This window comes from Zalophus californianus, chromosome 2, assembly GCF_009762305.2.
Source record: "Zalophus californianus isolate mZalCal1 chromosome 2, mZalCal1.pri.v2, whole genome shotgun sequence".
Taxonomy (NCBI): Eukaryota; Metazoa; Chordata; class Mammalia; order Carnivora; family Otariidae; genus Zalophus; species Zalophus californianus.
In genome coordinates, this window is record NC_045596.1 from 182,078,131 (window position 1) to 182,093,772 (window position 15,642).

At 40.4% G+C, this 15,642-nt stretch overlaps 1 protein-coding gene across 2 annotated transcripts in view; it reads right to left on the reverse strand.

The window, feature by feature from the left end:
• Positions 1-15,642, reverse strand: part of MTMR7 (myotubularin related protein 7) — a 113,408-nt gene that overhangs the window by 40,672 nt on the left and 57,094 nt on the right. For both annotated transcript variants that reach the window (XM_027600686.2, XM_027600687.2), the window contains exons 4-5: positions 14,797-14,954; positions 4,586-4,714 (exon numbers count right to left, since the gene is read on the reverse strand). In XM_027600686.2, the coding sequence (XP_027456487.1) occupies positions 4,586-4,714; positions 14,797-14,954 (287 nt within the window). The remainder of the gene's footprint in view (positions 1-4,585; positions 4,715-14,796; positions 14,955-15,642) is intronic.

Here is a 15,642-nt window from a genome sequence, read left to right on the forward strand (position 1 = left end):
GCCATCCTGACTGGTGTGAGGTGGTAACTCATTGAGGTTTTGATTTGGATTTCCCTGATGCCAAGCGATGTTGAGCACTTTTTCATGTGTCTGTTGGCCATTTGGATGTCTTCTTTGGAAAAATGTCTGTTCATATCTTCTGCCCATTTCTTGATTGGATTATTTGTGCTTTGAGTGTTGAGTTTGATAAGTTCTTTAAAGATTTTGGATACTAGCCCTTTATCTGATAGGTCATTTGCAAATATCTTCTCCCATTTTGTCGGCTGTCTTTTGGAACTTTGTGTTATTTTTATTTAATCTTCTCAATTACCATCTATGATTTGCTTCATTTTCCAAATGAGGCAACCAAGGCACAGAGAGGTGACATAACTTGCTCAATGTTACACAGCTAATAATTAGGGAAGACAGAAATTCCATCCAGGCATAACATTTTCTGATCCTGAGTTCTTAACCAAAATAATATAGCACCGAGGTACAGAAATAAGTCAGGAGGCATGAGAGAATTAAGATGCGGCATCCAAGAAGGTCTGGCTTTCAATCCACAGTTTGCTTTCACTTGGTAAATGGTCTTGGGTAACTGACCTATTGTCTTTGAACTTTGGTTTTCTCATCTACAATATGAGGATAATAATATAAAAACTACAGAGTATGATGAGGTTTATAATTTTCCTAGAACTGTACCTAACACATACTGAGTTTCAATAAACATTAGTTATAAAAGGAAGAGAAAAGGTTAGTGTTTTTCTTAAGGTAAATCACTTCTTTGGAAATCTTAACAGAGTTTGGTTTCCCAGAGATTTGTACTGTGAATTTGGGAGATCACACTATTAACCATTTAAAGTAAAACTGATTTCTTAAAAATGAAACAAGACGAAACCAGAGAGGGAGACAAACCATAAGAGACTCTAACTCTTAGGAAACAAACTGAGGGTTGCAGGAGTGGAGGCGGATGGGAGGATGGGGTGGCTGGGTGATAGACATTGGGGAGGGTATGTGCTATGGGGAGGGTATGTGCTATGGTGAGCGCTGTGAATTGTGTAAGACTGATGAATCACAGATCTGTACCCCTGAAACAAATAATACATTATATGTTAATAAAAATTTTTTTAAAAAAATGAAACATTTAGTAAGGAAGAACAAAGTATACGGCAATTATAAGGGCTGGTAAATAACATGCACAGGCTTCCGAATGTAAGCGACATTTATAATTTATACATCTCTAACTGTTATCTACAAAGCTGTTAGTAGTTTGATATCCAAAGGGAGTATGGATGGCTCTATATAACCCCTGGGCAGTTCAAGGCCTAAACTTTTTATTCTGAGCTCTCCCTTGACATCAGTAAAATTGGGAGGGCCTCAAATGACCAACAACAAGTGCCCCTTCACCCCTTGCTCCCATGGATAAAGCCCCCCAGCTAACCCTCCCTAAGATCTGACTGAGCTCCTGCACCTGCTCATCTCTGAGTAGTGGCTTTCAGCACCCTGCCAGCCCATGGAATTCAACAAGCCAATCACATGCCCCCGTAGGAACCTGAGGTCACCGTGCCCACCTCACTACAAAGCCTGCCTCCCACAGTCCCTGCTGGTTCACTCTGTTCCCGAGCACCACCCCTGGGTGCCCTGAATGGCACGCAGTGTCCTCCTCCCCTGGGAAGTGAGTATACACAACCCAGGAACCGCTGACAACCACTTCTGCCCAGGGTCGGGTGTCATGTGGGCAGCCTTCCCTGGAGCCTTAGGGCTGGGATCCTCTTCTCACCAACAAATGACTAGGAAGTGATTACAACACCACGTATCATAAAAGCTGATATGAAAGGAATGATGCCCCCTCAGCAGGGGCATTCATATCAAAGGATTCTCCCCCAGGACTTCTAGCTCATGCAACGATGTGCATTTCATGCCATAATCTAACTCCCGACCCCACTACCGCACATTAGCCAAGCCACCTCACCAGCCAGAGGGGCCCTTAAGTAACACAAGGATGTGTGAGGAACGATAGTTTAACTAAAAGATATGATATTCTTATTCACAAGCAGTAAGTTTTATTGGGTGAGGAATACATATTCTTAAGCCTAAAATGTTTAGTGCTCGCTTTGGCAGAACATATACTAAAGACTAAAATGTCTAAAATCACAAAAAGGGAAGAAAGAAAGATCAGCAAATTTACATAATCCACCTGTTTCCTTTTTTTTTTTTTTATCTGTTTACTTTTTATGGAAGACTGCCTGGTTTATGTACGAGTTTTCCAGGGCAATGACAGCATGAACTGCTGCTTTGTTATCTCACACATCATCCATTTAACCACAGAAATCCACCTTTGACAGTATGTCCCTTTATAAAAATCCCTAGATGCGTCAGAAGCATTTACATCATGAACCTTGATATTGAAACCTAAATGTTGTTATAAAACACAAAATGGATCATTCTGCTCCATGCAGGACGGAATTTAGTTCCTGGGGGTGGGAGAGTGGGTATGTATGTCTGGGCACATGAACTGTTTCCCTGGGGTAACCGGTTCATCAAGCAATGCTCAGAAACACATCTCTATTTTATACTTTGTAAGAAGAGCTAAAACATGAAGCATTATCTTCCTGAAAGTTCTAACTACAGGAAATCAGTTATTTTCAACTATAAATGAAGGCTGCATGGTTCATTTTCCAGCCTGGAGATCAAGTCAAGATCCTCCAAGAGCAGGAACAGAACTATGAAAAGCTGAGGCCAGTAGGTGAAGAGCTTCTGGGGTCTAATTGCTAAGACTTCTATCCTGTTCTGAGACATAGCACACTTGCCCTTTGCAATAATTACAACTGACCAAGAAAAAAGTCTCTTTTCTCAGGAACATCAAAACAGAAGGAAAAGAAGTAGGGTAGACACTACGCACACTTTTTAAATACCCAGCGCACCTTCACCTCTTCAACAACAATAAAAGAAAGGATCCTCCCTCTCTTACTTCTTTATCAATGGATGTTACAAAAAGTGTCCATGTTACTGGCATCCTAATTTCAAATACAATGTCATGAAATTCCCTATTTGCTCCATCTTTTTTTTTTTTAAGAAATTCACATCTTTCTTTCACCACTTCTCCAGTTCTATGTAGGCTGAAATATAGTTGGAGTCAAGTAATACAGAACATTAATAATATACTTGCCTTTTTTAGACCCCAGTGAATGTAACCAAAAGTAAAACAGTTTATATCCTTTCAATTAACGGAACTTACACTGCTCAATGAATATCTGCCTCCAAAGCAGGCAGCACAGAAGGCTGTAAGCTTACTCGGGTGCAGACGGCATTGCTCAAGGTATTTCTGGAAACCTCCTCTTAGAATCGGACACAGACCTGACCCTACTCCCTCACCCATAGGTACACGCGTGTGCAGTCACACTCACACACATCTGTTGCAATTGTTTATGGCTGTGAATTTGCCTTTGAATCCAAAACTATATCATCTAGCTTGAAAACCCAACTTTTCACCCCACTCAAGTCAAGTAACTTCTGAAGTGGGTGGCAAAGACCATTCTTGGCTCCCCAAATTTGTTTTCTTGTCCTTCCCAGAAATGGAACCACAATTTTTAGTTATTTACACAGTTACCCGGGAGAGTGTATTTTCTCACCTGCCCTGCACAGTTCTGACCAACAGGATGTGAGCAGAAGTGTTGCATGGCAGTTTTAGGAGATTTCCTCAGAAAGCTGTGAGAGCCCGTTAGCCCCACCCCCACCCCCCACTGCTCTGTGAAAATGGTGGCTGGTACTAAAGTCATCTCCTATACCACTCAATGAGGATCAAAGACGAAGGAAGGCAGAGCAGAAAAGTGCAGGAGCTCAGGTCTCTGAGGGCTGAGTAATGGACAACTGAGACTCTGGGCCTAGACTGCCCACCTTCGGAGTTTTATGTGAGAGAAAATAAAGTTCTATCCTGTTTAAGGCACTGTTACTTAGAGGCCCTGTTAGGTGCAGACAAATCTAATCCTAGCTTTTATAAATAATTCTTTTTTAAGGAGGTCCCACACCCAGCGTGGAACCCAACACGGGGCTTAAACTCATGACGCTGAGATCAAGAATCAGACGCTTCCCCAACTGTGCCATCCAGGTGCCCCTTATAAGTCATATTTAAAAAATAAAACCTGCTCTCCATAAACAAAGATTTCTTATACTGAGGATGCTCAGAAGAGTGTGCCATTAAAAAAAAAGAAGATGCCATGGATTCTGGAAGCTTTACTATAGCAGGCATTTCAAAGGATCTCTAGCACTGTTTGAAGGAGCACAGAGCTTCCCAAGGTGACCACTTAGAAAATGACAGGCATTCGTTTAGATGATTAGGTTAAGGTATTTTCTGACAGTATCCCATTACTTTATTATCAAATAAACATGAAAGGTCAACTTCTACCTGAGGTAAGAGTTTAAGCAGAGTGGTGTTATGTAATACCACACAGAGCAATATCCACATACCTTTAAGAATTCAAACACACACACACACACACACACACACACACACACACACACACAGCAGAAGGCCGCTAGAAAAATGCCTGTTTATGATAAAACAAGAAAAGCAAAGCATAAAACAAAAGCATGCCTTGAGACTTACGTGGTTATCTTTATAGTAGTAAGAAAGGGCAGGAAATCGCCGTCTGCTCCGGAATTTGGAACTCCCCACAATGATGTGTGCCGTGGCCGATTTGGGAACATACAGTTCAGTAGGGTAAGAATCACAAACCTGTCACGGGAAACACATGGGGATTTTGAGGACATCTCGTAATGCTTTGTGAACTGCCGCAAGATATTCCATTCACCATACTTACTTATAAGTTGCACATTTAAGTTTTTTGGTTTTTTTTTTTTTTTACTTATTTGAGAGAATGAGCGAGAGAGAACGAGAGAGAGAGCGCACAAACCATGGGGGGAGGGGAGGCAGAGGAAGCAGCAGACTCCCCACCCAGCAGGGAGCCCGACGTGGGGCTCGATCCCAGGGACCCTAAGATCATGACCCAAGCCGAAGGCAGACACTCAACCAACTGAGCCACCCAGGCGCCCCCATTTTTCTTTACAATTTTTTTTTTATGTTATGTTAGTCACCATACAGTACACCATTAGTTTTTGATGTAGTGTTCCGTGATTCATTGTTTGCATATAACACCCAGTGCTCCATGCCCATCACCGGGCTAACCCATCCCCCCACCCCGCTCCCCTCTGCAACCCTGTTTGTTACTCAGAGTCCATCGTCTCTCATGGTTCGTCACCCCCTCCAATTTCTCCCCCTTCATTTCCCTTCCTTCTCCTAATGTCCTCCATGCTTATTCCTTATGTTCCACAAATAAGTGAAACCATACGATAACTGACTTTCTCTGCTTGACTTATTTCACTTAGCATAATCTCCTCCAGTTCCGTCCATGTTGATGCAAAAGTTGGGTGTTTATCCATTCTGATGGCTGAGTAATATTCCATTGTATATATGGACCACATCTTCTTTATCCATTCATCTGTTGAAGGGCATCTCGGCTCTTTACACAGTTTTGCTATTGTGGACATTGCTGCTTAAGTTTTCTTAACCAAGTTATGGAGGAGGCTATTTTGAAGAAAGCAACAGCCACTTCAGAGAAATGAAGAGCTGTTGATTCCACGGCATCAGAGCAAAGGGAAGCAAACGCTCTTTAGCAGTCTGTCCTGGTGCACTGTCCCTTCTGAGGGCACTTCGAGGGGCAAGACACTGACAGGTGAGCATTTCTTTCATCAAAAAGGGAGAGAGTATAATTCGGCATCCTGGTAGCTGAAAAAATTGAGCTGCCTGTTTTGAGTGAAAGATAGCCCACCAGTGGGTGGCAAGCACCAGCAGTGTGCCCATGACAAAGCCCATGCCCTTGCTGGATACTTCTCCCCCTCCATCTTCCCAAATCTCCCAAGTCTCCTCATTCTTCAGGGGACAACCCAACTCCGCCTCCTTCAAGAAGCTTCCTCCCTGGGCTTCCAGCTCAGACAAGTTTCTAGATCTGACTTGGTACCACACAACATAACAGCTTTATTTTTGTTTCTTCTATGTGATTTCACCAATGGTATGAAATGATTTTACTCTTCCTGTGCATTGCTAGTGGTGATTCCCACAGTGGAAACTCTAGAGCCTTGGAATGATCTTGTGATTTAGTCAGGAATCAGCAGTTTAGAACGTGGCTCTGATTTGCCAACTTCATGACCTTCAGAGAGTCAAACTATGCTGACCTCTAAAACTGATAAAACACAGAAATAATATCCCATGGGGTTGACAGAAGGGTCAAATCAGATAACACCCATGACAAAGCACTTTATAAACCACTGGGTCTGACAGAGATGTGAGGGGTGGCAACGATAATCACCAACTTGTTGCTCAGCATGTATTTCATTCTGACATCAGCCCGTCAATCTCTTTGCAATGTGAAGATTGCTCAGATAGCAATTCCTGGGTTTCGCCAAAGAGCCGTTTCTTTCCCAGAAGTCAAGCATCTTCTTGGCCATTTCAAGAGTCCTCCAGGAGGAGTAACAACAGGGAAATCTGTCAGCCACACAAACTCTGTCCAACCCTGCTCTCACCTACCCCTCTGGAAAGATAGAACTGGAGGGAACAAAAACCCACCCCAAGTAAGAGCCCAGCCTCCGCACCACAGCTCATGACAATTGTCCTGTGAGGATGCCCCCCCCTTGCCCCCTTCTGCTGTCTTGGTTACCAGACTGGTGAACAACATCAAGCAGGAGATAAAAGGGCCACAAAAGTGATGTTGTTAGGCTCAACGTGTAATTTCAACAAGGAGCCAAAGACATTTTAGGGAAGATTAGCAGACTTCAAAGATTTCCAGCCTCTGGCACTGACACTGTGGTGGAAATCCCATTCCAGGAACACGGACACTCTGGAGGAAAATCTTGTACTGAGAACAGATGGCCCAACCTAGTTGGACCCCAAGAGCTTTGACCAGAATGACTACCACAAGACACTACACCTTCTTGCCCATGCAAATCTGGTGCCCGAACCTCTCTTCGGTCAGTCAGCTAGAACATTACAACACAGACCACACCTGCTTGTCTGAGGTTCAAGAGGCATGCAGTCATTGCACCAGGCTTACAACATTTTCCTAAAATAACAGTTTTAAAAAGGAAATTGGGAGGGTTTCAGAAGGGTGGGAATCACCTACTTTCTTCATTATAACACTAAGGAATTGCAAAGTTATTTATGATGAAATAAAATAAATAAATAATAGGTGAGATTTCTCAACCTGCCTATTACATAACAGCCTTTCTGAATAAGAGAGGTGAGTTAGGAACTGGGGAGCTCCTGCCGGGTCCCCTTATAGCTTCCCAAGGCCAAAGGAAGCTCAGCTTGTCTCATGCCTGTAACCTTTATGTGCACCATAACTGCTATGGGACCAAGAGAAAGGGAAACCCTTGGAGCCCACTCTCCGTAAGACTCTTGGCCCCACCCTACTTAGGGACCTGACTGCCATCCACTCTGGGTCCTCTTTCTTCCCAAAGAGAGCAGGGAAGGCTTTCCCACCCTCTAAGAATACCAGGGCTCTCCCCGCTCCACAGTGTAGGAAAACGTGGACCTTTTAGGTTGGCATGAGCAAGGTCCAAGAGCTCAACGCCTCAACCTAGTCAACAGTAGTCAGGCTCACACAGAGGTCATAGCCTCCCATGTAGGGACACGACAGATGCCAGTTACAGGGACTCCTCCTTTTCCCAGAGCACTAGCAGTGGGTCTAGGTGAAAAGAATTCAAGGCTCAGAACTGAAACATGGGCATTCTGATAAGCATTTGCGTGGGAAGCTCTATGAGAAGCTAAAACAACTTTGGGAAAAAAGTCAGATTCGTGGTGGCAGGTAAGCTCAGGTTTCAAGATACAACTTCTTAATCAAGCTGGAAAATAGGGAATTCATCCTGCTTTCATGAAATCTGACAGCACTTTCATGGAGAAAACAGCCCTGAGGGTGCCTGGGTGGCTGAGTTGGTTAAGCATCTGCATTTGGCTCAGGTCATGATCCTGGGGGATCCAAGGGTTTCCCTTTCTCTTGGTCCCATAGCAGTTACGGTGCACATAAAGGTTACAGGCATGAGACAAGCTGAGCTTCCTTTGGCCTTGGGAAGCTATAAGGGGACCTGGCAGGATGGAGCCCTGCAGGGAGCCTGCTTCTCCCTCTCCCTCTGCCCCTCCCCCTACTCAGGCTCTCGCTCTCTCTCTCTCTCTCTCTCTCTCGTGCTCTCCCAAATAAATAAAAATCTTTAAAAAAAAAAAAAAGGTCCTGCATAGCACTGACCACTGTCCTTTTTACAACAAGCCCACTCAGTTATAGTCAAAATTCTGACAATGAATAATGCACAGCATAGTGCAATTTATGCCACCAAATTCTGAAACTAATCAATGCAGGTTCCCCAAATTTTGCCTGGTTTGGAAAATCACATAAGTGAGAATGGGAGTTCAGAAAAGTACAAAAGGCTTTTCCTCTGAATTTTCCTTCTTTACATTGACTGCCTGAGCCAATGAAAGTGGACTAAGTTAAAATCATTTCTGCATACTTTTTTTTTTATTAATGAGGAAATTATTTTCCTTGTCCTCCACTAAATAAATTAGCCTGCCTGGAGTGCCTGCCTATCTTGGTTTGGCCTCACCAAGAAAAATCTCTTCTGATAATTCTTCCACTCATTCAACAAGTGTTTTTATAAAATATATCTGACATATACCATTGTACACATGTTAATTTGATACATTTATATACTGTACTATGACGGCCACTATAGTGATAATCAGCACCCCTATCACATTACATAATTCTCCTTTCTTTTCAGTGGTCAGAATCATTAAGTTCTAGACTCTTGGCAAGTTTGATGATTACAGTACAATATTGTTGTCTATCAACAAGTTTCTACTGAATATTTCATATGTGCCAGGCATTATGTTAGGTGCTAGGGAAGTAATGAGTAACAAAAGAGTTATTGGCTTCAAGGCTTTACATTCCCAGTAAAGTCGATCTCTGTTGACCTTATACTCTTGCAGTAAATGCACTTACCACTGTAGGGTAGTGTCCATCTGAGAGGCCATCCAAGGCATCTTAATTAGACCTCTGTATTTATTGAGGACCACTCAACTGAGCACGTTGGAGAGTTAGTTGTCAGAGACTGAGATAGATCTACACAGACAACTTTCTTCTTAAGCATTTAGGATCTAAAATTTATTTCAAGGAATTTATGATGTACTATTAGGGGAGAAGCAGGAGGGTACGAGCCACATAAAATGATTTATATATAAATAAAATAAAGTAATACATAATACATAAAACACAGCTGTAGAAAACTGAAACAAGATTTTAAATTACTGGTTTAGATTATACTTTAAATTTTATTCCAAGAGAAACAGGTTAAAATTTTAACCTAGTAATGAATGACAATTATTTTATTTAAGAAAGACGATTTCAGGAGTTATGTACAGAAGGGAATCTTCGCTTTCAGAGTTGGACTATCATAGACAAGTCTTATAAGTAGGAATAAGAGTAATAATGATAGAAATGATGATGATGATGATGATGATGATGATGATGATGATGATGATGATGATTAGCCTCCCAAGACCACACAAACAGAAAAAAGCAGCACAGGCTCTGAACCTATGCTTCGTTCTAATTAGAAAGAAATAGGGGCACCTGGGTCGCTCAGTCGGTTGAGCATCCGACTCTTGATTTTGGCTCAGGTCATGATCTGAGGGTCGTGAGATCAAGCCCCATGTTGGGCTCCTCGCTGGGCGTGGAGCCTGCTTAAAATTCTCTCTCTCCCTCTCCATCTGCCTTCCCCCCGCCTTCTCTAAAAAAAAAGAAGAAAAAATAACTTTTGTAAAAGAAGAGAGGAAAAAGTAAACATTTTCTCAACCACGAGATGAAAAGTAAAAGTAACATCATAACTTTCTCAATGGACTATTAGAAAGTTTTTGAGAAAATCAACTTTTATTATAGGTCTAAGTTGGTAATAAATAAGGGTACATAATCCTTTCTCCCCATTTCAATGGTGTTAGTAAAATCAGAAAATCCCCTAAGTTTTCACCTTTTCTGTTTCAACACAGTTTGTTGGTTGTTAGTTTTGGTTTGCTGTGTGTTACTTTGGAAAAGAAATGCTGAGTAACTCATGTTTTGTACTCTCTACATGTAGGAGTTAAGTGACTAAATATGAGTCATGTTTGTGGCACTAATTCGAGAAGGAAATCTCATCAAAAATAGGAAGAACCTGTGTTTCCAAGAAAATATTATTCTACAAGATGTAGCTTAGATTCATTTTCTTCCTGACTCAAGGGCGTGTCATATTTTTAAAAAATTTAAAAAGGTATCCAATTTTCTTTGGTAAACTTGGATTTTCCTCCCTTTCATTTCAAGGCTAAAAATTCATTGCCACATACTTCATAATAATTGAAACAAAGAAACCCCAAATGTCTAGTCACAGAGTACAATTATGGTTGTTAGATTTAAGTGTAATTATGAAGAAAATTCAGTATCATGAACATGTCCATTCTACCCCAAATAATCTGTAAATTCAAGATATCAAAAGAATGATGTGGAAGGAACTGACCTATACAATACCAAGTCTTATTATAAAACCATACTAACCATAATTGGTACAAATGTAACTATGGAAATTATATAGCATAAAATTGGGACAGAGTTCATAAGTAGGCCAGGATTAAAAAAAAATATATATGCTAAAACACGGAACAAAACAGGAAACACTAACAACTCAAAACTTCTGAGGATCCAAAGATTCCCCAGGGTCAATATTTAAACATCTCCGAAGAAGAGATATTTGCAACAGCTATACATGGTAACATACTATTAGCTAGAATTTATAAAGAACTTCTACAAATCAATAAAAAAAAGACAACCTTATAGAAAAAAGGATAAAAAAATAACAAACAGCAAATAACAAATTCTCTTATCAGTAGATGGAAATCTTCCATATTTTTTAATGGTTACACATTAATTTAATTATATGGAGAGAGCAAAACTTATTTAACTCATCCTCTATTAAGAAATTTGGGTTTCTTCTAATATATGCTGTTACAAACAACGCTTCAATAAGTCACCTTACACATACTGTGTGTCTGTATGATGTTGACTCTTGAGAATAAATTCCCAAAAGTAAGACTGCTGGGTCAACGAGTAGGTCTATCACCAAACAAAGGCAGTACCAACTGTCGGTGAGTCTGTGGAGTAGGGAGAACTCGTATATCTTGCTATTAGGTCTGTAAGTCCATGCAGATACTCTGGAAAAGAACCTGGCAATATCTGGTAAGGCTACAATTCACATACACTCTAACTCAGAAATTCTACTCCTAGATGGAAACTCTCAATATACTATGAGTCATGCGTAAGCCAGTTAACAGCTTTGTGATGATAAAACAAAAAGACAGGGAGGGGGAGAAAAGGATAACAGTAATTTTTTTAAACTGTGGTCTATCTGTAAAACGCAGTATAATACCACAGCGACGAATGAAGGAATGGGAGCTGTAGGTCTCAGCAGTTTCTTCACTTCTCGATGGCTTAGACAGTTATTTAGCCGGTCTATGCCTGAGTTTCTCCATTTGTAAAGCAAGGATGATAACAACAGCTATCACATGGGACTGCTAACATTTGTCAAGTTTTTAGAACAGTGTCTGGCACATGCTAACTATTATAGATGTGTTTGCTAAAAATGAAACGAATCTCATAAATAGAATGTTAAGTGAAATATCAAGTTTCAGTAAGCGACATTCAGCGTAACACCACGTATAGAAAATATAAAACACACACAAAATACTACATTTTTACCACTTACATATGTAGAAACATTATAAATAGAGGACAACACCAAATGGCAGTCAGTGACATTGGAGCAAAAGGTGATCTGGAGGGAACATGAGGAGGTTTAATAGCATTGATCTATGTGTCTATTTTTGTACCAGGACTGTACTATTTTTATTCCTTTAGCTAGCAATCAAATATATGCATTTGTATAATATATTACATACATTCTATATATATAGTTAATTATTACTATATTTATATGACAAACTATTGGGACTACACCAAAATAAAAAGTTTTTGCACAAGGGAAACTATCAACAAAGCAAACCGAATGGGAGAAGATATTTAGATATTTGCAAGTAATATATCTGATAAGGGTTTCATATATAAAGAATTTACACAACTCAACACCAAAAAATCGAAATAATCCCAGGGAAAAACAGGCAGAGGACATGAACAGCTGTTTTTCTAAAGAAGACATACAAATGGCAAGCAGACACATGAGACTATGCTCAACATCACTCATCATTAGGAAAATGCAGATCAAAACCACAATGAGGTATCCCCTCACACCTGTCAGTATGGTTAGTATTAAGAAGACAAGAAGTACGGGGCGCCTGGGGGCTCAGATGGTTAAGCGTCTGCCTTCGGCTCAGGTCGTGATCCCAGGGTCCTGGGATCGAGTCCCGCGTCGGGCTCCCTGCTCCTTGGGAACCTGCTTCTCCCTCTGCCTCTCTCTCTCTCGCTCTCTCGTGAATAAATAAAATTAAAAAAAAAAAAAAAACTATCTTCATTTAAAAAAAAAAAAAGAAGACAAGAAGTAATGAGTGTTGGCAAGATGTGGAAAAAAGGGAACTCCCGAGGCACTGTTGGTGGGAATGTATATTGGTGTAGCCGCTGTGGAAAACAGTATGAAGGTCCCTCAAAAAATTCAAAATAGAACTACCATATGATCCAGCAATTCTACTACCATTTACCCAAAGAGAACAAAAACACTAACTTGAAAAGATAATATGCATCCTTCTGTTCACTGCAGCACTATTTACAATAGCCAAGATCTGGAAGTAATTTGTGTCCATTGATAGATAAATGAATAAAGAAGATGTGGTGTGTATATATATATATATAACAAACACACACACACACACACACACACAGAGGAATATTACTCAACCATAAAAAAGAATGAGATCTTGCCATTTCTGACATAAATGGACTTAAGAGGGCATTATGCTAAGTAAAATATGTCATATAGAGAAAGACAAATACCGTATGATCTCACTTATGTAATTTCACTTATGTGAAATCAAAGAAACAAACAAAAAAACAGAAATGGACTCATAAACACAGACAGCAAACTGGTTGCCAGAGGAGAGACGTAGAAGGGTGGGAGAAAGAAGTGAAGGGGAGTTAGAGGTACAAGCTTCCAGTGGTAAATAAGTCACAGGGATGAGGAGTACAGCACGGGAACAGAGTTAATAATATTGTAATAACATTGTGTGGTGATTACACTCACCGTGGTGGGCATTACATAATGTATGGACTAGCTAAATTACTATGTTGTGCACCTGAAACTAATATAACATTGTATGCCAACTATACGTCAATAATAAAAAATTTTTAAAAATGTAAACAGAAATGGTCAATTAACAGGAGATAAGATATAAATGGTCAATCAGCATATACAAATCTACAAATCAAGAAATCAAAGCATGTAGATTCAATTAAGATGAGACATCCCTTGTCCCACTATCAGGTTGTTAAAAAAACTTTTAAAGAACTGACATCTTTCTCAGTGAGGGAACAAAGAATCAGGCATTCTCATACACGGAGGCTGAGAATTTATATACATTGGTCCAACTTTTCTGCAGTTCTTTTTGACAACATGTACAAAAATTTATGTAAACTTTTTGACACAGAAATTTCACCTTTAGGAATCTGTCTTTAAAAAGAATTTGAACATGGGCAGAAGTATAGTCACCAGGATGTTCTCACTATGTTTATTTAAAATCATAAAAATAATAATCTGCATGTCTAAAAATTGGAGATTAGGTAGAAAGAATAGGATATAGCCATACTATGTGATTTTATGATATAAAATATATTTATTAGGAAAAAACAGTATGATGGGTGAAGAAAAGCAAACACAAGGCATGTGTAATATAATTCCATATTTGTTATATATATTGGAACAGTTCCCTTTCCTCTGTATTTTCCAATTTCGAATCATTAAATGCATTGCTTATATAAGAAAAGAGCTATTAAAACTATGCAGATGGGAAAAAGAAACTGAAGGAAAATTTTAAAACCTAATAGAAGAACATTAGGGCACTGAGATGGTGGGTATTTTTTCTTTTTTCTTGCTTTTATAAATTCTCTGCAACATTCTTACATTGCTTTTATTACCTAAAATATTTTAAAAATTAATAGGGAAACCAACATTGATTTGTAAGCCCATCATGGGGGACAATATGAGATTGATTCTGCCTCTCCTGCTTCCCTTCCTCTCCATAGGCCTTTCTGTAAGCGTGGACACATTTCTCCACATTTCTCTAGGGAAGCCTCTTGGTGACCTTGTGTACCAATCAAGAGTTCAGTGAGTACAGAGAGGAGCTGGTGCCAGACTGCCATCAGAGTCCCTGTGACTTCCCCACTAATCACTCGCTGCACTATAAAAAGAGCCGATGGGAGAACTTGGCCCTGGCCGGCTCTCCCACCCACTGCCTGGCCATGAAGCCCGCCACTGGGCTTTTCTGGGTTTCCATCTCCTTAAGCATTAGGGGAAGGTGTGGGGGGGGGGGGCGGTTCTCTAAGGTTCCCTTGGCCAAACTCTTTGATTCTAGATGCAGGTAGGAAATGCAGCTCACAGTAACCAGGGGAGACTTGCAAATCCACAGATCTGTATCTACAAAGAGCTGTAAAAACTAAAGGAGATTAAACAGAGGTCATGCTAAGCTATGTGAATCATGAGTTCCCTTGGATTAAGTAACTAGATTTCACCAGATGCCTCTGCACTCACTCTGTAGTCTCTATTCACATCGCTGAGCTGCCAATAATTATTAGGGAGGCCCATTCGCTTGTACTCTTCACCGAGATCAATCAGCATCCAGCCCTGTTCTCTTTCTTCTTTATCCAGCTTGGGGTTGAATGAAAAGCAGTATAACTCTTCATATTTCACTGCAAGATAAAGGAGAATAAAGCCAAATCAAACCAAGTCAAATCCAGAACCAAATCTCCCCAAAAGCATTCTATGTGGGCTGGATTACATCAAGAAGCCAAACCAGCTTCTTGCCCCTCGGGACACTGCAAGGAGTATTCCGTCTCTGTGGGCAGGTTCACCCACCTCCTCCCAGTAATGACATGGAGACCTTAGAACAAGCGAACTCAATTTTGCAAGAGCTCCTTTCCCTTCAGAAACAAGGCCTTCTCCATTTTGCGCTTTTTTTTTACGTTGCTTTTGAAGCCAAACATATTCTCCAGAACACGTAAGAAAGGGAACTTTAAAAATTAATTAAGAATGTATGTATCATTAGACATCAAGAACTCAATTTGTTTATGTATATCGAGCTTGGATTTGGGATGGCCTCTCAGAGGTGGAGGGAGGCCCAGGCCACTGCCCCATGTTGATACTCACAATATGAAAAAGAGAAATAACAATTGAAAAGCTGTGAAATGTATTCAGATGTTTGCCCTGAAAACATCTGAACTTATATCAGACACATCAATGTCATAATTGCACTGCTCATACAAAATTCATAGGATTCATAAAAAAATCAATTGATAGTGTAAGGTACCCTGGTCATGAGGGGCAAATTCGAGGATGTCTGATGAAAGTCTGCTTTCAATTCTGCCAGGATGTCTATGT